Here is a 23,561-nt window from a genome sequence, read left to right on the forward strand (position 1 = left end):
ACAAACAAAAAAACAAACAAAAAAAACCCCAGAAATTTAAGAATTAATTAATGTTTACTATTAGACTTCCAGAGATTGATTTAAGTTACTTAAATTACACTATTCATCACATGAAATGCAAACATTCATTAAGGGAATAACATTTGTTTGACTTGAAAATGTGATGATTACTAAATATAAGGAACTCGTTGAAACTGGAATAAATGCAAAAGCTATCACACAAAACATTCCATTTTGAAGGAATCCCAGAGGGGCATTATCTGTCATCTCTGGTAGTGTGCACCTATCCTTAGGAAAACCCCTTGGAAGGTAGTTTGTGCCGTGTTCCTGATGGGCCCGGGGAGGCTGGCGTCTTCCTCCAGGCTGCTCAGGGACGATAGCCTGATATCATAAACATCCAGACTAGAAATGCATGATTTCACAGCAGTGCACCTCTTGACAAACAATGAGCACACTGCTGACATCTGAGGATGCATTACAAGTGAGACTTTCAGAAATAGGAGGATGCAATGCTTTCTGAAAACGGATATTGCTTCCTGTTTTTCTTTAGTTTTCATTGTAAAATAATTGGGAGATGTCAAGAGATGAGGGATTTAGGACAATTTTTCAGCTGTTTTCTGTTTCCTTGGTTCACTCACCTTCTACTTCACACAGACTGTGTTATTAGTCCTTGGGGGCATATTAATGTAATTTAAAACATGAACTGTTGCTGATTTTGTTCAACAGGAACAGCACTACCATTGTAAGGTTAGCAAGATACCCACTATAATAAATCTCCATAGGGGAAGTTTAAGAAAATTATGTTATGCCAGTTGAGTTCAGCTCTCTTTTCAGCTGGAGCTTTAAGTCTTTGAGCGTTCCAGGTTCTACATCTAAATGTGCTTAACAGTGCACAGGCTTCTTGACAAATGCTGTTCTTGGGAAGAGTACAGTCCTTCTGTGAGTCTGTGTTATTTTTACCTGTGAATTGGCATTCCAGGAAAGAGTAGCATGTACTCATTAAGAAAATTCATCTTGAGGCCGGGCGCGGTGGCTCAAGCCTGTAATCCCAGCACTTTGGGAGGCCGAGACGGGCGGATCACGAGGTCAGGAGATCAAGACCATACTGGCTAACACAGTGAAACCCCCTCTCTACTAAAAAAATACAAAAAAACTAGCCTGACGAGGTGGCAGGCACCTGTAGTCCCAGCTACTTGGGAGGCTGAGGCAGGAGAATGGCGTGAACCCGGGAGGCGGAGCTTGCAGTGAGCTGAGATCCGGCCACTGCACTCCAGCCTGGGCCACACAGCGAGACTCCGTCTCAAAAAAAAAAAAAAAAAAAAAAAAAAAAAGAAAATTCATCTTGAAATTTATTCAGCTTTTTGTCTCCTTACAACCTCTTATTTAGGCCATATTGCCAAGTTATTTCCTCCTGTCTTTCTGTCCTGGGACTAAAATTTCTTTTTTTCTTTTCTTTTTCTTATTTTTTTTTTTTGAGGAAGAGTCTCGCTCTGTCGCCCAGGCTGGAGTGCAGTGGCACTATCTTGGCTCACTGCAACCTCCACCTTCCTGGTTCAAGCAATTCTCCTGCCTCAGCCTCCCAAGCAGCTGGGACTACAGGCCCACACCACCACGCTTGGCTAATTTTGTGTATGTGTGTGTGTTTTTAGTAGAGACGGGGTTTCACCATATTGGCCAGACTGATCTTGAACTCCTGACCCCAGGCAATCCACCCACCTCAGCCTCCGAAAGTGCAAAATTTCATTTTTTATAGTTAATTTCCCACCATAACTTTTACATTTTTCTTTGTAAATAACTACTTTTTTAAAATTTCAAAACATTTCTGTAACAGTTACAGGTTGAACACCCCTAATTCAAAAATAAAAAATGTCCCCAAATCTGAAACTCTTTGAGTGCCGACATAACACCATGTGGAAAATTCTGTGCATAAGCACTTAATACAAACTTTTAAAAAATGCACAAGATTATTTAAAATATTGTGTAAAATTACCTTCAAGCTATGTGTATAAGGTGTATATGAAACATAATGTTTTGGATAAGGGATATTCAACCTGTATTGTTATTCTTACTATTTTTATAGTTTTATTTTTTGAAACAGGGTCTCCCTCTTGCCCAGGCTGGAGTACAGTGGCATGATCACAGCCCACTATAGCCTTGATCTCTTGGACTCAAACCATCTTCCCACCTCAGTCTCCTGAGCACTAGGACTACCGGCATATGCCATCATGGCTGGATACTTTAAAAAAAATGTTTGTAGAGATGGGGGTTTTGCTGTGTTGCACAGGCTTGTCTCAAACTCCTGGGATTACAGCATGAGCCACCGGGCCTGGCCTATTTTGTCATTATATCACTTTCTTAGATAATGTTCTTTGGTTGCCACTTTAAACTATTAGAACTGCCTTGTTAAACCATTTAGCTTTTGCCCTTTTCTTCCCCATATCCCTAATACTTTTCTGCCCAATCCTTTCTCTCTATTCACAGCATTTCCTGTTTGTCCTAAATTCTCTTTCTGCCCGTCGTCTTCTTTCCTGCTCTTCCCTCTCTTTTTTTTTTTTTTTTTTTTTGAGACAGAGTCTTGCTCTGTTGCCCAGGCTAGAATGTAGTGGTGTAATCTCGGCTCACTGCAACCTCCACTTCCCAGGTTCAAGCGATTCTCCTGCCTCAGCCTCCCAAGTAGCTGGGACTACAGGCATGCACCACCATGCCTGGCATATATATATATATATTTATAGTAGAAACAGCTTGTTTCCAATATTAGACAGGCTGGTCTTGAACTCCTGACTTCAAGTGATCTGCCCCCTTCAGCCTCCCAAAGTGCTAGGATTACAGGTGTGAGTCCTGCACCTGACCTCTTCCGTCTCATTTTTTAGGGCTTTGAGGCATCCTTTTCAACAGCTCCTTAGCCTTCAAACTAAGCCATCAATCCCATTCTGAGTATCTCCCTCTTAAACTTGTGCAATTTGGTCAATTTGAAATAAACACTTGAGACTAGAAAATTGAATACCTATATTTTGTAAATAATCCTGACTGGGCTTCATTTTTATTGTCAACTCTGTCTTTTCCTCCACTCTTTTTTTAAAAAAAAAAATTTTTTTTTTTTGTTGAATACATTTAAGGGATAAACCTGTAGGACAAGAGTTGATTTAACTATAAAACATTGTTGGCACTTTGCAACGATAAGTATCATGTCAGTATGTCTGAGAGAGTTGCTCATAATATTGGAGACACCCATAGGCCTCTGTTTTCTGAGAGGGTGAATGTCAACCATATGGGAATTACTGGAACTGAGAAATCATTTTCTTTTTGTCTTTAAAAATTTCTCTTCTATGTCTTGAATTTCAAGTAATCACAGAAAATTTGCTTTGCTTCAGATACCATTTACTAATTTTGCACAGTATGCCATTTTCCAACTTATTTTCCCACTTTCAGTAAACTTTCCATTCTCTATCCAGACATTGGAAATGCATGAACTGTTTTACAGTCACCATTCAGTACAGCCTAGAGGGCAGAGAAATAAAAGTTCAACCGCTCACCTAAAAAGCACTATACATTTATTATTATTATTATTATTATTATTATTATTATTTTTATTAAGATGGAGTTTCGCTCTTGTTGCCCAGGCTGGAGTGCGGCTGCGTGATCTAGGCTCACTGCAACCTCTGCCTCCTGGGTTCAAGCGATTCTCCCTGCCTCAGCCTCCCAAGTAGCTGGGATTACAGGTGCCCACTACCATGCCTGGCTAATTTTTGTATTTTTAGTAGAGGCGGGATTTCACCATATTGGCCAGGCTGGTCTCAAGCTCCTGACCTCAAGTGATCTGCCCACCTCGGCCTCCCAAAGTGCTGGGATTACAGGCATGAGCCACCGTGCCCAGCCCGCTATACATTTTAAAGTATAGTTGTTAACTACTTTCTGTGGAGTTTATTGAAAGCTGCCTGACCCTTATCTTTGCTGGCCATGTTGAGTCCTTGTGTCTCAAGTTGGCTAGCATCCTTGCATCCCTGCCATTCCTTAGGCTTGACAGCTGCATATTTTCCCAGAAACAGTTGTGATTGGTGTGTATGATGAATAGACTAACCTGTTCTTTTCAAATATATGTCCCTGTTTTGCCGCTTAGTTCTTGATTTGACTAATTGTTTCAAGCTGAAATATAGACTTCAATTAAAAAATTGGAAGCCAGGTGTGGTGGCTCTTGCCTGTAACCCCAGCACTTTCGGAGGCTGAGGTGGGAGGATCCATTGAGACCACCCTGGGCAACATAGTGAGACCTCGTCACTACAGAAAATTTAAAAAAATATATTATCCAGGTGTGATGGTGTGTCCCTGTAGTCCCAGCTACTCAGAAGGCTGAGGTGAGAGGATAGCTTCAGCCCAGAAGGTTGAGGCTGCAGCAAGCTATGGTCATGTTACTGCACTCCAGCCTGGGCAATGGTACAGATGTTAGGATTTTTCCAAGAATGTGGCCAGCCTACATCCTGACCTTGATCATGTGGCACGTTATTAATCATGGCCATTTAATGTGTAACAGGTTGCATTCAAGAGTCTAGCTTGTGTTGGTTTGGGGTTCTTTTAGATTTGTTTTCTGACGACAATTGTATTTTTTAGTAAATTTTAAATGAAAATGTTTTTTCATTAAGACTGATTCCAAAGGTACTTAAGTTCCTTTCCAGCCAGCCATTCTTGGCTGGGTCCTATGAAAGCATTATGCCTATAGAAAAAGAAAATTGAGTGACTGTTTTCTCAGTTCTCCCAAACACGGTACTATTCTAGATGCATTGAAGAGAATTCATTTCATTACATACAGTGATGCTTTAAGGGCAGTTGTTCTCAGAGTTTGATTCAGGGACCCCATAGTCTCCAATACTGTTTCAGTGGGTCCCCTAGGTCAAAACCTTTTTTATAAAAATGCCACAACATGGCCGAGGCCCAGCAGTGGCTCAAGCATAATCCCAGCACTTTGGGAGGGCTGGGCAGGCGGATCCGCGGGTCAGGAGATCGAGACCCTGTGGCTATTCCGCGGTGAAACCCGTCTCTACTAAAAATACAAAAACCTTGGGCGAGGTGGCGGGCGCCACCATGGTGCCGCTTCACTCTGGAGGCTGAGGCAGGAGATAGGCAGTAAGCCGGGGCCGGAGCTTGCAGTGAGCTGAGATCCATTACAGCTTATCTAGCCTAGGCGTGACAGAGCCAGACTAAGTGCCAAAAAAAAAATGCCACAACATTATTTTCACTTTTCATTCATACTTTCTCACAATTATAAAATAGAGATTTCTAGAGACTGTGCTGTGTGTGATGCTACAGTTACTCTGATGACCAAGGAGATGTGTGGTTGTATACACTTGTCTCTTAAATTTTTGTCTTAATTTCTGATTTGTAATTTGATTTCTAAGCAGATGTTGAAAGATATTACTCACATAATCAAAACTTCTTTGAAGGTTCTCCTAACTTTTAAGAGAAGGAGTCCTGAGACCAAACAGTTTGGGAACTGCTGTCTTAAGGCCGCAAGACTTAATTCTCTGAAAGAAACCCTCCTGGGAATGGCTGCACACAAGGGCAGTGTAGTAAACCAGTCAGTTGCTCAAAAGACATTTTAAAAATTGAATTAAATTGAGCTCCTAGAATATAACTTTTGAGACCCTATTTGAGATTTTCTCCCAAGGCAGTGTTTTGAGCATTGAGAGCCTTGTAACTTGGGCCAAGTTTCTGTGAGATAGATAGTTGGCAATTCTCAATATCAAGTCAATGATTTCAGAAGTCATTTTCAAGGAATACCTCCTTTAACTGGTAGATTAATTATGTAGCTTATTGGCATTATCTAGATCAGTGCCATCCAATAGAAAGAGGGCCACGTGTATTATTTATAATTTTTAAATAATCATATTAAAAAGGTAAAAAGGTGAAATTAGTTTTAATATCTTTTGTGTAGCCTAGTATATCTAAAATATTATAATTTCTACATGTAATCAATATAAAAATGTATCAGGGAGATACTTTAATTCTTTTTTATATTACTATCTTTGAAATCTGGTATATATTTTACATTTATAGCACATCAGTCTGGATAGTTACATGTGACTGGTACCTACTGTATTACCCTTTACAGATCTAGACCATAAAATAGTTGCAGAGCTGAGCTGAGAATGTCCTAGAGTAGATAAGCATTGTCATAAAAACAGAGAATAAAAATTTTGCGGCCGGGCGCGGTGGCTCAAGCCTGTAATCCCAGCACTTTGGGAGGCCGAGACGGGTGGATCATGGGGCGTCAGAGATCGAGACCATCCTGGCTAACACGGTGAGAAACCCCGCCCTCTACTAAGAAATACAAAACTATTAGCCGGGCGGCAGGGCGGCTCTGTAGTCCCAGCTGCCCGAGGCTGAGGCCGGAGAATGGCGCGAACCCGAGGCGGAGCTTAAGTGAGCTGAGATCCGCCACTGCACCTAGCCTGGGCTGGCTACAGATGAAGACCTCGGCCTCCCAAAAAAAAAAAAAAATTTTGCTACAGAAGTGAGTAAAACATAACCCTACTGGAAAAGTTTACAAATGATGAAATGTTTGATGTCTGCCTAAATTTTAAAGACATTTCTAAGAGAAATAGAGCTCTTTCCTTAAATTAAAAAAAATAAGCTTTTCTTCAAACTATAATATTTTCTCTTTCCTTCTAAAAAGCATACAGTCTGCTCACTATATTCTTTGAGGTTACTGTCTGTTCATCTGCATACCAGTGCAAGGCGATGCTGTTTCTCATTTGGGAAGAATTTGAGCCCTTGTGATCTTTGTATTTCCCTCCTAAGTAGTCCTTTCTTGAACTGTCCATTTGTCCTGGCATATCCCTGAATCCCTGCTATCTACTATAGGGCATTTATTTCTGATGGGGAAGCATGGTTTGTTTTGATCTTAATGCTGAACTGTCCCTTAGTTCATTGTATTTTACTCTGTTGCGTTATCTTGCTTGCAAATATGGTGTCAGAATATGCAAGTGAATTATTGCCTGTTGTGAAGAAACCACTATTTTTTTCAGCTTCATTCACTATGAACATTATTGTGCTTACAAAAATGAGTTGACTTAAAAAGAACTGTGTTTTTTAGAGGTGAGAACTAAAAGGGGGAAATAGTAATTTTTCCTCTTATAGAATGAATAATAAAGAACTATGACTTTAAATTTGGCATGATCTAAATTTAATTTTTTTCCTACCACATGCCAATTGAAAAAGAAGAATTTGTTGAATGGGAATGTCTTGAGTAGGGAAATTAAGGACTCTCACAATCTGTATCTCTTTAGTAGCATAGTTGACACAGTGTGATGTTTAATTAGTATTAGAATGTCAATTTACAAAATCATGCTCTTTGGAAGATAAAAGAATTCTGTGTAGAACAGGCAAACTGAGGAAATACATGGTCTCTTGGTAACATGTTGGAAGTTTTCTTCTTTATTTGTTATAATTTTCATATGTAAGTACAATTAGGAGATTTATAGATTTTCAACCCCAATATAAAAACATTCTTTGAGAGTTTATCTTTTCTTTCCCTACTGATTTTTCTTTGTTGTGGACACATTCAATTTTTCAAGCAACTAGTGTGTACTTTACACCAAAACCTTTATTATATAGCCTTCAGTAATCTGTAGCTGTAAAACTCATACTCATTTATCTGTTTAGGTACTCTCAAAATAATCATACCTGTGTGCCAGCCACCTGCTATCTGACTTGGCAGTTTCTCTGTTCCAACTTTATTTTTCTGCTTTTTAGAAAACTCCCACTTTCCAGTTTGCAGCTAAGGTAGGAGCTGAGTTCCTTTCTCTGTTAAGTGGTCTTATCAGGCAGTTATGCCATTGCCAAGCAGCAATAAGTTCCCTCCTCCCAGGTGTTAGCTAGTAGGTAGGGTTGGCAAGGGGAGCCTGGCCTGCTGTGAAGAAGTAGACCCCTGTCTCTCTGGCACAGCCCTCAGGGTCAGGTCTTACTGTGGATTCCATCCTATGGCTCACTGTGACTTTCCTGAATGGAATGCGTTTGTTTTTTTTTTCCAGCTCTGTTCTTTCCATGTTCTTCCCACATCAGCTGGCGGCAGTCAGTTGGTTCTGAATGCTGCCCACAAATTGTTAGCTGTTTTGCTTCTTGGTCCCTCAATTTGCCCCTTGAATAAGGAATTGATGTGTTTCAGATCCAGGATTATGTTGCTTAGTGAAGCAAATCTAATCCTTGCCAAGGAATGCCTGAAGTTGAAGGCTTAATTCCAGAAGAAAATAAAATAACAACAGCAGTACCTGTAATTAACATATATTGCCTGTTTACTGTGCCAGGCATTATATTACTCAGGTCGCATGTATTAGCTTTGTTAATCCCCAACATCCCTTTAAAGTAGGTTCCATTGTTGCCCACATTTTACAGATAGGGAGCCATTGAAAAATTAAATAACCTGTTCTAGGTTATATATTAAGGGATAGTTCCAAGATTTTCAATCTAAGTAGCCTGACTTCAGAGTCCTTGCTTTCAACACTATATTCAACTGCTAGGTAAAGCTTCACTTTTGTTTTTTTTGTTTTGTTTTGTTTTTGTTTTGGAGAAAGGGTCTCATTCTGTTGCACAGACTGCAGTGCAGTGGCATGATCATGGCTCACTTCACCCTTGCTAGGCTCAAGCGATCGCCTAGGCTCATGCAATCCTTCTGTCTCAGCCTCCTGAATAACTGGGACTACAGGCACACACTACCACACCTGGCTAATTTTTTTATTTTTTGTAGAGATGAGGTCTCACTTTGTTGCCCAGACTGGTCTTGAACTCGTGGCCTCAATCCATCCTCCTGCTTCGAACTCCCAAAGTGCTGGAATTACAGGCATGAGTCACCGTGCCTGGCCCAAAGCTTCATTTTTCAATGTCTTCTGGAATCTGAACTCTCGCTGAAAAGTAGACAGGATTTTGATGTTCTAATCTATTAAAACTTTGTGCGTGCCTTCTAAGAACAGATTCTATTCAATGCAATTTTTCCTGAAAAGATGAAATATATTTCTTTTTAAAATTCATGTATGTATGTATTATTTATTTATTACTGTACATATTTATGGGGTACATTTGATATTTTGCTACATGGATACAACATGTAATGATCAAATCAGGGTAATTAGGATATCCATTACCCCAAACATTTATCATTTCTTTGTGTTGGTAACATTTCAGATCTCCTTCAGCCATGTGGAAATATGTGATAAATTATGGTTAATTATAGCCAACAAAAGGCATTATTGTGAGTACAGATATTTCTTGACTTATGACGGGTTATGTCCCAGTAAACCCATTGTAAGTTGAAAATATGGTAAGTCAGAAATGCATTTAATTCACTCTATTGTTATTTACCCACATGATTGTGTGGCTGACTGGGAGCCACACAATCTCTGTTTACCATTATGAAGGTCCTATTGCTTCAGAATACAAATGAAATTTAGAGTGAGTGCCTTGTGAATCAGGGAGGCTCCGCTATATAACTCCCTGTGATCCAGTACTCTCTTGGAGGTGAAAGACTGCAAAAATTTTGTAAGTTAACCTTGAAGGCCACTCGCCTTTCCCCAGTTACGTTGTACATGCCATCAATTAGTAGGGGGTGGGCAGAGGTGGAAGATTTCAGGCACAGACCTTAGACAGTTGATGCCCTCTGTTATTAAGATAAATAAGTCCTGGCAGTTCTTCCCACCTTTTGCACATCATGGCATGCACAGAAAGTTGAGATTGGAGGTGATCCATTTTCGCTTGTAACCCATTTCCAACGCACCTGTTCGGAAGTTCTTTTTTTTTCTTTTGAGACAAGGTCTCATTCCATTGCTGGCACGATCATAGCTCACTGCAACTTCAGCTCCCGGGATCAAACTGTCCTTCCACCTCAGCCTCCTGAGTAGCTAGGACTACAGACACATGCTACCATGCTCGGCTAATTTTTTAAAAAAATTTTTAGTAGGGATGGGGTTTCACCGTGTTGCCCATGCTGGTCTTGAACTCCTGGACTCAAATCAGTCTGCCCGTCTCGGCCTCCCAAAGTGCTGGGATTACAGCTGTTTGGCACCTCTGCTATGGGGATATGTCTGCAAGTTTCTAAGCTTGTTATATTTATGAAAGCATTCTGTACACTACAAGTGCCCTTCACATGTAAGATTTTATTAATAATGACTACTAAGACCCAGCTATTTGTTCTGGGAAGAGACATTGTGTACCATGATTTTTTGTTTCATTTTGTTTTGTTTTGGGAGCTGTCCTGAGAGAAGCAGGAGATGCTAGACCAGTTGTGGTGTTAAGGTCTTGTATGTGATTGGGTGCAGTAATGAGGAGAATTAGAAATGGAGGTGGTCAAGGGTTATATGGTCCAAGACTTATAGGAGACCAGGCAGCTGGTGAGATCCTCATTAAATTCTCTACCTTCTTCTCTGCCTATCCCAGTTCTCTCTGTAGTGAAATTCTGCTTTCTTTGTGAAGTCTTTCCCAGACTTTTTCGACCTTTTCTCCTATAGGTGAAGGTCATTCACCATCCTCTGTTCTGTTATTATATCTGGTGCATAGCTCCATTGATTGTACTACCAATGCTGCATTGTTTTCAGTTCCACACATCTTTTTTCCCTTTTAGACTGTGATCTCCTTGAAGTTTAGGCTATGTCTGATTAATCCTTATAGCTCCAGTCACACCCAGCTGGTTTCATCACACTCCCTCATTAGGCATGGCTTGAATGCTGTTTAAGTACAGCTGAAATTTATCTCCCTGTGCCATTCTCCCATGGGTCCTCATTTTAACACGTGAAGCAACTTCAAATAAAGTTACTTTTATGCCAGTCATTTATACATCTGAATAATCTGCCACGTATGGCTCCAAACAGTCTTTATTTCTCTGAGCTAAACATTTTTACTTTTGAAATTTTGTTTTCCTTTTTTTTTTTTTTTTTTCCCCCCTCAGTAAGTACTGTATATGTTCCCTTTACCTCTCTGGTACATAGAATCTTAGAATGTTAAGATTTGGAGAGGACTAGAGTTTGACTAGTCTGGGCTCTTCATCTAACCAGTATTGCTTCCATACTGATTAGGTAATTGAAACTGAGATATGGACATATTTTGGAGCAACGTAAATATTTTAAGTATTTCACGGAGGAAGTTTAGATTTCGTAGATTTTTAAAAGTCCTTCGTCTTTCATTCTGCATTAAAATGTTTTTGCTGATGAGTATCTTATTAAAAGGGGGCACATTGGAAAGATATGTTTTATGACGCAGTGCATGTATGCTAAAGAAAGATCTTCAGATTCTTATAACATTATTATTACCAATTTGATTCTAAAGCCAAGCTACCTAGGCCTCAATCCTGCGTCTGCCACATACTAGGTATAAATTACTTACTCTTGGGTTAATTACTTAATCTCTGTGCCTCAGTTTCTGTATTTCTAAAACAAGGTTAATGATGATGTGGGTGTTAGGAGGTTTAAATGAGTTAGTACTTGCAGAGCACTAAGAATTATGCCTGGCCCATAGTAAACATTTCCTATATAGTAGCCACTGCTACTGCTGCTGCCACCACCATCACTGCTACTATTATTATTGTTATTGAGTTCTACAAGCACCTGTTGAGACATGAAAAGCCCCTGTGAAAGTTCTCATAGAACCTTAGTAAGACACCATGTACTTATGATATAAGCGTCTTGCCTTTTTAAAAATTTCTTTTATTTTAAAGCTTCTTGCCTTAATGAGAGGCCCTACACACCACTCGGCACTGAAACATGATTTGACCCAGACCGTAACCACATCTGTGGAGTAATGAAGTATTTTGTCATAGGATTTTACCATATAAGCAATTTAAGAAATGGCAGACGACCCATTAGCTTTTGGAGTCTGTTCCTTTGAGCCAACTTGCTAGGAATCCATTTCCTATCTTCTTAAAAAGAGTAAATTAATTTTCCTCACTGACATGCTGTAAACAAAATACTGGCAGCTTATATTTTATGGAACATAATGTTTTAAAGTGAACCTAATTTTTCTTAGTAAACTGCTTTTAATAATGCATCAGAGTAAATTTTTTCCCTCTGTTGTCAGGTTGCTATCAAGATCATAGATAAGACCCAGCTCGATGAAGAAAACTTGAAGAAGATTTTCCGGGAAGTTCAAATTATGAAGATGCTTTGCCACCCCCATATCATCAGGCTCTATCAGGTAGGATCATTAGTATATAGCAGATAGCTGCAAAGAACCCAGAATATTGTATGTATGGCTCCTTTTGAAGAAATGTCGGTGGGTGAACATCTGTGACTTTTTTTGTTTCTATGTTAATCCTACTGTCTTTCCTACCCTTCTGTTTACCCACTCAGCGCTTAGTATCCTCAAGTTTCCCCTGGCCATTTACTAGTAAGTTTTCCTTACCCAGGTAGGTCTTTTTAATTCATTCTTTAAAATTCGATACCATTCTTAGCAAGAACTGCACAAAAGATTATTTCAGAAGATGATGAGAATTTATTTTATTTAGTTCAGAATTCTAAAACAGGATGGGAAGTCCAAAAAGAAGAGAATTTAGAGAGTTGAAAATTTAGAGATGAATATAAGGGTTTTTTTTAACAGCATTATTTGAATACTAGTTTCTGTGATCATGTTGTAAATTGTTATGGCAAAGGATTGCTTCCTGCATCAATCAAAACCTACCTCTTTTCTATTCTAATAGGATCCTAGACTTAGTTTTCCAAGGTAGTAATTATTTTGATAATCAAGAGACCAGATCAAGAGACCAGATCTGTCCAAGAGGAGAGATTTCTATTTTAGTTTTTTTTTTTGTTTTTTTTTTTTTTAGTCTTCCCAAGAAACATGCATATTTTATGCCATCATCAAAATGATTCCCTAGCCTAACTACAAAAGCAGTAAATCTGATGGCTGGAATTTCAGGCGGAATCGGAGGAGAGGACCTTGACTTAGCAGGCTGGTGGAAGAGATATTTTGGGAGAGGTGGGGCTTCGGGATGCTTCTCAAATTGCAAAGTGTTGGCAGCCGAAAACTTTGCCTCTCCATAGGCCCAATTCTACTTGCTGCTTTCTGCCAGAACAGCCATCTCTTCGTTCTGAAGGAAGTGGCCACCCACTCGGTTATTTTGCTGCTGTTAGTCTGTAGTAAATGGTTACTAGCCCAGACATAGGCCCGTGTGTAAGAGTGGAGAAAGTACACCCAAGGCGCTACGGGCAAGCTTTCAGAAAGTACACCCAAGGCGCTATGGGCAAGCTTTCATAGCCTGTTAATTTTATGGAAAAGAAAACATGTTGTGATGTTAATATGTGTGGTTAAAATGACAGCGTTAGAGCTCTTCCCTGGCACCAGCTGCTCACATAATGAAATTAGGTCAACAGGAGCAGACCTGTTGAAATTTATCAGCCTAAATTATGTTGAACAACGCCTACGTTCTACCCCACAAGCAAACTTATGAAAGCTTCCTGGTGTTGCCTGAAGACCTGTATATGTGAGCTCATAGGTGTCTAACCTCGGCTTCCTTCCTATTCTGATAGACTCAATACATTTCTTGACCTTACCTTTTAAAATAAATCATCTTTAAATAATTGTGGGGCTTAGGTTGACCTTTTTCAAGACGTTGACTTATAGGTATTACCCTTGTAACTGGATTCTGCAGGTATGCCTGTCTTCCCCAAGATTAGCCTATGAGAATTTCCACAGGTCCAGCGCTAGCTTTGAGCAGTGCCTTCTTTCAAGCTTTGATTTCTGGCAGCTGGGTCTTAAAAATTTTTATTTATTTATTTATTTATTTATTTATTTTTGAGATGAAGTCTCACTCTGTTGCCCAGGCTAGAGTGCAGTGGCATGATCTCTACTCACTGCAGCCTCCGCCTCCTGAGTTCAAGTGATTCTCCTGCCTCAGCTTCCCAAGTAGCTGGGATCACAGGCATATGCCACCACGCCCAGCTAATTTTTGTATTTTTAGTAGAAACGGGGTTTCACTATGTTGGCCAGGCTGGTCTCGAACTCTTGACCTCAAGTGATCCACCCACCTCGGCCTCCCAAAGTGCTGGGATTACAGGCGTGAGCCACTGTGCCCGGCTGGAACTGAATTTTTAACTGTGTTTAATTAATTTAAGTGTAAACTAAAAGTTAATAATTTTAAAAATAATTGTTGAAATGATAATATTTTGGATATATTGGGGTCAATAAAAAATATTATTAGAATTATCTTCACCTTTTCCTTTTTAAATGTGGCTACTAGAAAAGTTAAAATTACATGTGCAGTTCGTATTATTTTTCTATTGGACAGCACTGTTCTAGAAAGATATACAATAAGCAGTGAGCAGTGTTCTTCTGGGGATTGAGATTGAGGAGACTGGGAAGAGGAAAGCCTTTGGTCTTTTGTTTCATAATGAGTGTATATAGCCATTATTACTTTTAAAAATGTTTGATGGAAAATCTAAAAAGGAAGAAAGGACTGACAACATACTACAATGAATTTTTAAAAGGAGCAACAAAGGGACCAAGACAAAACACAAATCACTTGCGTTACTTTAAAAGGTTGAGTATTTTAAATCACTGCTCTCTTTTTTACAAATAAATGGGCAGTGGAAAGGAAAGTTGTCATATGTATTACAAAAAGAAAGCCATATGTGATTTCTGTGGAGTTCTTAATGTGATTCCCATTATTTTCTCCAAAGGCTTTTTTTTTTTTTTTTTTTTTTTTTTTTAAATGGGGCATTTTTGTGCTTCAAATGGTTGATGTTGAATCTGAACTTTAAGTTTTGGTTCTTGACAACTTCTTTGCCTCTCAGTTTTATGGAACTTAAGAGATTGCAGAGACCTCATGGAACATCAAAAGGACTATCTCTCTCAAGCAATGAATGTTTCCTACTTTTAAGAACTTGGAGGAATATCTAATTTTCCCTTTCTTCTTAATAACATTTATATTTGTTTCCCCCAAAATTTTAAATTTTCTTTAATCTGTAGTGGTTATTAATATTTCAAATGAGAAAAGAGGAGTCATTAGTTTCTCTTCCTATATCAGCCTGTCATTTGTGTCACTGTCTGTCACTTTCCTGCCTTTGCACCAGGTTATGGAGACAGAACGGATGATTTATCTGGTGACAGAATATGCTAGTGGAGGGGAAATATTTGGTAAGTACACTTATTGCATTCTTTAAACAGCTGTTGAGCACACTCTAATAGCTGGTCAGTGCCTTTGTCACCTGATGCTGTTCTTCAGTCCTGTCATTTTCTATCAACCAAGTCATTTTGTTTCGATTAATCTGGTAAAATCCCTTCAACACATTTGTTTCCTTAGCAAAGGTGTTTTGTTTATTTCAGTCAGGTGCTGACAGTTGAGATTAAAGATCTCCAAAAACAAGCATCCTTTCTGAACGTGGGACTTAGGGTCTTTCCAGTTTGCAGGTTCTCACTGAGGTTACCAAGTGCGACAGAACTCACACAAGTATGTGGGTCTCTGTTGTGTGAGAAAGAGCCACTGAAAGCAAACAGTCTCACCCCAGCGCGTTCCTTAAACTTTGTTTAAATATAAGGTGTAACTATATTATTTACTATGTGTTCACCATTCCCCTCAATGATTCTTGTAATTTTGGGGGTTCTGCCTCTCACACTTAGCTTCAGCACAACGTCAGAAATAAGCAAGAAACTTTGTTACTGACAAATCTGATTTTTAAGGTGGTAAAAACTGATTAAAAGTTTTTTTTATAACAGTGATAAATGGAGCCAAGTAGAGTTAAAGGGTAAACTTCCAAAGCGAAATTGATGTGTCTTTTTTTTTTTTTTCTTTTGGCAACTACAGAAAAAAGTTTCTTTATATACCTTATTTGTCTAATTTCCTTATTTTTTAAAAAATTTATCAATATGAGCACTTACTAATTTAAAATTTGTTTTTTAATTTTTATTTTAAACATTTGCTCCTTCCTGCATGCTGAAAAAATGTATTTGAAAGCATAGAATCACTTTTAAAATGGAATCTTCTTATTAATGACTACTCAGTTGTGGCGGCATGGATGTGTGTGTGTGTGTGTGTGTGTGTGTGTTTTAAAGTTTCTCTAGCGATCTAGTATGTTTTTGTATCAAAGTATCTTTAGGATAAGTGCTAGTCCTTTTTAAAAGAGGTATCATTATTTCTTAATTTTATATTTAATTGGCTAGTTAATGTTAAAGCTAATGGTGATAGAATGAAATTTAGACTCAATATAGTATAGGAGGGGATACTTTATTTTAAAGAAATGAAAGCATTACAAGATTGGAAGGATAACGTTGTTTGTCAAGAAGGTATAGTAGGCTTTCAGTATGTATGATAATTATATGCCAGTCATGTGCCTTGGAGATGCTGACTCAATTAAGACACTGGTTTTCCTTTCTGTGGAGAAATCTGGTGGAAAACAGACAGGGAAATCAACATATTACTTTGAAGATGAGAATGGAAACTGTAAACTCTGTATAGTAGAGAACAGTAGTGCAGATGGCAGTTTGGTTAACTTTTGGAGATCAGGGAAGGCTATGCCCTGGAGGGAGGGCATGGTTATATGGAAATTTATGAAACAGAAAATGAAAGCACAAGAGAGAATATTTGGAGAGAGAGAAATAGCAGTCATGTTATTGGGAGACTATACTGTGGTCTGACGTTCCAGGCACGTTATGATAAACCTGCCTTAATTAAGATCACAAATGTACACAAAGGCAAATAGAAAACTTTCGGTATCTAGATAATGTTTTTTCTTTGGACAAGGTGTCGCTCTGTTGCCCAGGCTGGAATACAGTGGTGCAATCCTAGCTCACTGCTGCCTGGGCTCAAGCGATCCTCCTGCCTCAGCCATCTGAGTAACTGATACTATAGGTGTGCACTACCACACCTGGCTAATTTTTAAATTTTTAGTAGAGACGGGGAGGGGGTGGGGGTCTCACTATATTGCTCAGGCTGGAAGATACCTATTTACAAGTTTTATTCTATAAAAAGTCAAACATCTTCCAAATCCTTGAGCTGCCTGTTAGGTATTTTAACTCATAGAAAGATACTTATTGGTGGAGAACCAATGGTAATTTGGGGAGAAAAAAGATCATGTCTGTCACTGGCGTCCATGTGAAGAGACCACCAAACAGGCTTTGTGTGAGTAACAAGGCTGTTTATTTCACCTGAGTGCAGGTGGACTGAGTCCGAAAAGAGAGTCAGCCAAGGGAGATAGGGGTGGGGCTGTTTTATAGGATTTGGGTAGGTAAAGGAAAATTACAGTCAAAGGGGGTTGTTCTCTGGTGGGCTGGGGTGGGGGTCACAAGGTGCTCAGTGGGGGAGCTTCTGAGCCAGGATGAGCCAGAAAAAGGAATTTCACAAGGTAATGCCATCAGTTAAGGCAGGAACCGGCCATCTGGATGTGTACATGCAGGTCATAGGGGTTATGATGGTTTAGCTTTGGCTCAGAAGCCTGACAATGTCATCTTAATGTTTGTAATAAAAAAGACCCAAACACAGGGCACATCAATCTACCTTACTCTTTAAGAAAGTAGATTTTATGTATGTATGTATATGTATGTATGTATGTATGTATTCTTTTTTGAGCTGGGGTCTTGCTCTGTTGTCCAGGTGAAGTGCAGTAATGGGATCACAGCTCAGTGCACCCCCAGCTTCTTGGGCTCAAGTGATCCTCCTGCTTTAGCCTCCCGAGTAGCTGGTACTATAGGTATACACCACCATGCCAGGCTAAATTTTAAATTTTTATAGCGATTAGGTTTCATTATGTTGCCCAGGCTGGTTTTGAACTCCTGGGCTCCAGCAATCCTCCTGCCTTGGCCTCCCAAAGTGTTGGGATTATAGGCATGAGCCACTGCACCCAGCAGGAAGCAGTATTAGAGAGATAAGTTTCTTGGTCATGGACTTCCTGTGAATGTACCTTAAGGGATGAACAAACAGAGTACCACTTCTGATAATATTACTTTAAAAACAAAATATTTTAGGTTGGTGCAAAAGTAGTTGTGGCTTTTGTTATTGAAAGTAATGGCAAAACCCACAATTACTTTTGCACTAATCTATAATTATGTATTATAACATATTGTATAATATATAACAATAGAATTTGAAATGTTATTGATACTATTAAGTAATATTATTATAAAAGATCCAGATGAGGAAGAAAATAGTGTATTACCTAAAGAAATTATTGAGCCCGCACAGGGATAGAACTGTCTCATGAGCTCTGATTTTTAAAAGTGTCTGTGTAAAAAAGATGAAAGGGGCTTATTCAAGAAAACCTGGGCTTTTGATGTATTTAGACCTAGGTTTGAATCAGATCTCTGTCACCTATATTTGCACTTTTACTTAGAGCAAATTACTAGATGATTCTGGTACGCAGTTTCTAGGTCTGTAAAAGGTAAGATCTAGAATATTTGTGTTATAGTTTCGCACATATAGAGCTCTAGCACAGGGCTTCCTTACGCCTTCATGTGAGAGAATGAATGGGAGATCAACTTCTGGTATAAAGGTGTGAGGAGCTCTGCTTTCTTGCCTTGCTTGCTGAAACAAGTGAAAACTATTAAAGAAAACAAAACCCAGTCATTTAAAGTCTCAGGAAATCATCCTAAGGGTAAAACAGAAAATGAAGGAACATTATTCAAGAGCATCTGTGCAAATTCAGTAAGAAACAAAGTCTGGTCAGCAGTGTGGAAGTTCCTGTCCAGACTACTGCAGCCAAGAACACAGGGCTTCCTCCTGTCAAAAGACAAAATTACAAGTTTAGTTTGATGATCCCAGTTGGCTTTATTTGCAATTCTACAATTGGGCAACATTTCATTTCATAGAATAAGTGTTTCAGTAAGCTGAGCAGAAGAGTTTGGCTTATAGACAGAAGGGGTTAAGAAGTCTGAACAGTGTATTGCTTACTTTTAAACAGAATAATAGAAAATTAACTAATTACTTAACATCAGGTTACTTCAGGCTACCTTTTTTTTAAGGATTAAAGCAGAGGAACTTCATCATTGTGCCAATTAAAGATTTTAGACTGGGCTGTTTGGGAAATTGGCTGTTACCTCTTTCTCCTGATTTCTCAGGTCAGATAACAACCTAGTTTTCGGTTTGAAACTTTAGCATGAGTGACTCCATTTTGATGTTAAGTTTGGTCTGTTGGTGCCTAGTGCAGAAGTTTATTAGAAAACAGTGGTCTCCTGTAATTTTTATTTGTCGCTTCTCCTTAATTCTCTCCAGCATCTGAATAGCAGCTTTCTTCCCAGGAGGATCTGGACATCAGCATTTCTCATTCTGCCCCCAGCTGCCTATTGCTGAGTCCTGGAGAAGTGCAGTTAAGAGATGGGGGCCTCTTCTTCTACTCAGCCCCCACTTGTGGAACTTGATCAGGTATGCCGAGAATACTAGGACCCAGACCACTCTTGCCCTGGGTCTTAAGACAGTGGTTTCAAGCTGCTAGGAGAGGCAAGCTGAGAGGACCCCAGGCTGCTGTCCTCCCCCTCGCTCTCCATCCACTAAACTGTCAGTTCCTAGAGTGGGAGTGTGTCACTCAGAGAAGTTTACTATTGTCCCCAACCCCAGCTCCAGAGCCCTAACTCTGAGATTTTACCTGCGGAGAAAAACAAACCGTAAAACAGCTCCTAATTTCTTCCCAAAGGAACTGACTTCATTTGAAACAGGGAGTGAAGAAGTTCAAACCTGATTGTACTCTCAAGAAGAGTAGAGGGAAAAGAAAAAAGGAAAAGAAAGAGGTTGTGGAGGTTGTGGTAAAGGGCATTTGAGAAGAGATTCATGAAACAGGCCAAATGGTAGGTTTGCTAGTTTGCAGGAGAGAACCAATGAATTAATTTAGAAAGACCTTTTCTGGGGTTAGAATAAAAATAAATCACTGGCTGGGTGCACATCTGTAATTCTAGCTACTCAGGCAGAAGGATGGCTTGAGCCTAGGAGTTGGAGGCCAGCATAGGCAACACAGGGAGACCCTGTCTTAAATAAAAACAAAAATAAAACAAAAAAACACTGATGGCAAAAAATATTTCTTCAAAGGAACCAGAATTTGATTGTATTGTTTGTAGACCAATTTGTGCCCCAGGGCATTGTTCAAAACAAAAGGGCAATCAGCCAGCAATTAGTGGAGTTTAACAGCTGGATATGGTCAGTAAACGGGAGGGAGAAAGTCCTAGCAAACACTGTGATCCCAAGGTAACTAACTGTAGGCCTACCGAAGCTGCCTGTTCCAGAGGAAACACATTAGAGGCTGAACACTGTAAATATAGAGAAATAAACTTCACTAGAAGAATCCAGCCTTTAGCTGGGCATGGTGGCATGCACCTGTAGTCATAGCTCCTTAGGTTATTGATATGAGATCTTTGAAACTGTGGGCATTTTACAGCTATAAATTTCCCTCTAAGCATGCTTTGACTGCATATCATGAGTTTTAGTATGCTGTATTTTCATTTTCATTCATTTGAAAGTATTTTCTGAATTCGCTTTTGATATTTTATTTATTTCATTATTTATTTAGAAGTGTGGTGTTTAATTTTCGGTATTTGTGAATTTCCCAAATGTTTCCTACTCTTGATTTCCAGTTTCATTCCATTATAGTTGGTGGTTTTTCTGTTCTCTGTTTCATAATTTCTGCTCTAATCTTTGTTATTTCCTTCTTTCTGCTTGCTTCAGTTTTAGTTTGTTCTTCCTCTTCTAGTGTCTTGAAGCAAGCAGAAAGAAGGAAATAAAGATTATAGCAGAAATTATGAAATAGAGAATAGAGAAACAATAGAGGATATCAGTGAAACCAAAAGATGGTTCTTTGAAAAAATTGACAACGTTGATCTTTAGATTGATGAGAGAGAGAGAGAAGAAAAAAAGAGAAGACTGAAATGACTAAAATCAGAAGTGAAAGAAAGGAACATTACTATAGTCCCTTAAGAAATAAAAATGGGCTGGGCGTGGTGACTCACACCTATAATCCCAACACTTTGGTAAGCTGAGGTGGGAGGATTGCTTGAGTGCAGGAGTTCAGTACCAGCATGGACAACATAGTGAGACCTTATTTCTAGTAAACATAAAAAATTAGCCGGGTGTGGTAGCATGAGCCTGTGGTCCTAGCTACTTAGGAGGCTGAGGCAGGAGGATCACTTGAGCCCAGGAGATCAAGGCTGCAGGGAACCATGATTGTGCCAGTACATACCAGCCTGGACAACAGAGCAAGACCCTGTCTTAAAAAAATAAATAAAAATGATTATAAAGGAATATTATGAACAACTGTATATCAACAAATCAGCTGGGCTTGGTGGCTCATGACTGTAATCCTAGCACTTTGGGAGGCCGAGGTGGGTGGATTGCTTGTCCTCAGGAGTTCAAGACCAGCCTGGGCAACATGGTGAAACACCGTCTCTTACAAAAAATAGAAAAATTAGGCACTCATGGTGGTGCACACCTGTAGTCCCAGCTACTCGAGAGGCTGAAGTGGGAGGATCACCTGAGCTTGGGAGGTGGAGGTTGCAGTGAGCTGTGATTGCACCACTGCACTCCAGCCTGGGCAACAGAGTGAGACCCTGCCTCAAAAAAAAAAAAAAGTCAGATAACTTAGATGAAATGGACAAATTCCTAGAAAGATACCAACTGTTGAAACAACTGACTTAAGAAGAAATAGACAGTCTGAATAGACTGATATCAAAGTAAAGGAATTGAAGTAGTTATCAAAAAAACTACTCACAAAGAAAATCCCGGGCCCAGGTGGAATCACTGCAGAATTCTACCAAACATTTTAAGAACAATTAATAGCAATTCTTTACAATGTCTTCTAGAAAACAGAAGAGGGAACACTTTCCATCCATTTTATGTGGCCAGTATTACTCTGATACCAATACCAGAAGACAGTACAAAAAAATTATAGACAATATGGCATGGATGCAAAAATCCTCAACAAAATAGTTACCACCTGAACCCAGCAACATATAGGAAGAATTATACATTGTGGCCCTGTGGGATATCCCAGGAACAATAAAGATTCCTGGGATTGGCCAGGCGTGGTGGCTCACACCTGTAATCCCAGCACTTTGGGAGGCTGAGGCGGTTGGATCACCTGAGATCAGGAGTTCGAGACCAGCCTGACCAACATGGTGAAACCCCATCTCTACTGAAAGTACAAAAAATTAGCTGGACATAGTGGTGGACACCTGTAATCCCAGCTACTTGGGAGACCGAGGCAGGGGAGTTGCTTGAACCTGGGAGGTAGAGGTTGCAGTGAGCCAAGATCACACCACTGTACTCCATCCTGGGCAACAAGAACAAAACTCCGTCTGAAAAACAAAACAAAACCAAAAAGCAAGGTTCCTGGGATAGATACTAATAGAATACAAAAGAAACATGACATCTCAATAAGATGCCAAAAAATTGACAAAATCCAACATTCTGGCTGGGTGCGGTGGCTCACACCTGTAATCCCAGTACGTTGGGAGGCCAAGGCGGGTGGATCACCTGAGGGCAGGAGTTTGAGACCAGCCTGGCCAACATGGTGAAACCCCGTCTCTATTGAAAATACAAAAATTAGCCAGGTGTGGTGGTGCACACCTGTAATCCTAGCTACTCTGGAAGCTGAGGCTTGAGAATCGCCTGAACCCAGGAGGCAGAGGTTGCAGTGAGCCAAGATCATGCTACTCCCCACTCCAGCCTGGGTGACAGAGTGAGACTTTGTCTCAAAAAAAAAAAAAAAAAAAAAATCCAACATTTCATACACACACACACACACACACACACACGTGTACTATCCGCCCCCCCCGCCTCCCGGGCATAAGTAAATTGCATCCAACACTCTTTCATGATAAAAACAGCCATCAACCTAGAAATAGAAGATAATTTCATCAACCGCATGAAGGATCTCTATGAAAAACCCACAGCTAACATAATACTTAATGGTGAAAGACTGAATGTTTTCCCACTCAGAGCAGAAACAAAAGGTTTAATCTCTTGCCACTTCTATCCAAACATTGTACTGGAGGTTCTAGCCACAACTGTTAGGCAAGGAAAAGATTTTAAAGGCATCTAGATTAGCAAGGAAGAAGTAAAACCATCTCTATTCAGAGATGACATGATATTATATATAGAAAATCCTGAAGAATCTACTGAAAAACTATTAGTACTGATAAGTGAGTTCTGCAGATTTGCAGGGTAGAAGATTAGTATACAGAGATCAGTTGTATTTCTATACCCTTGCAATGTAAAATACTATCCAGAAAAGAAGGAAACAATTCAATTTACAATAGCGTCAATAAGAATAAAATTCTTAGGAATAAATTTAACAAAAGAAGTACAGAACTTATACTCTGGAAAGTATTAATAAGTGTAAAAACAACATTGAAAGAAACTTAAGAAGATCTAAATGATTGGAAAAACATTCCATGTACATGGATTATAAGAGTTAACATTGTCAAGACGGCAATATTGATTTCCACATTCAGCGCAATCTCCATCAGAATTTAAGCTGACTTTTTTGTAGAGATTGACAACCTGATTCTAAAATTTATATGGCATTGCAAGGGACACAACATAGCCAAAACAGTCTTGAAAAAGATTGGGGTGATTCAGCCATAAGAAACTGGAAGAGACAAAGAACAGATTCTCCTGT

General features: G+C 39.4%; 1 protein-coding gene across 11 annotated transcripts in view; it reads left to right on the top strand.

Annotated features, from left to right (window-relative positions):
* SIK3 (SIK family kinase 3) overlaps window positions 1-23,561 on the top strand; it is a 271,702-nt gene that overhangs the window by 141,764 nt on the left and 106,377 nt on the right. For 8 of the 11 annotated variants that reach the window (XR_004177270.1, XM_009187338.4, XM_009187340.4 and 5 more), the window contains 2 exon segments: window positions 12,052-12,168; window positions 15,042-15,105. Coding sequence is in view for 8 of the 11 variants with exons in the window: in XM_009187338.4 (XP_009185602.1) it covers window positions 12,052-12,168; window positions 15,042-15,105 (181 nt within the window). In the remaining 3 variants the exon portion in view is untranslated. 11 annotated transcript variants of the gene reach the window in all.

Source organism: Papio anubis, chromosome 12 (assembly GCF_008728515.1).
Source record: "Papio anubis isolate 15944 chromosome 12, Panubis1.0, whole genome shotgun sequence".
Taxonomy (NCBI): domain Eukaryota; kingdom Metazoa; phylum Chordata; class Mammalia; order Primates; family Cercopithecidae; genus Papio; species Papio anubis.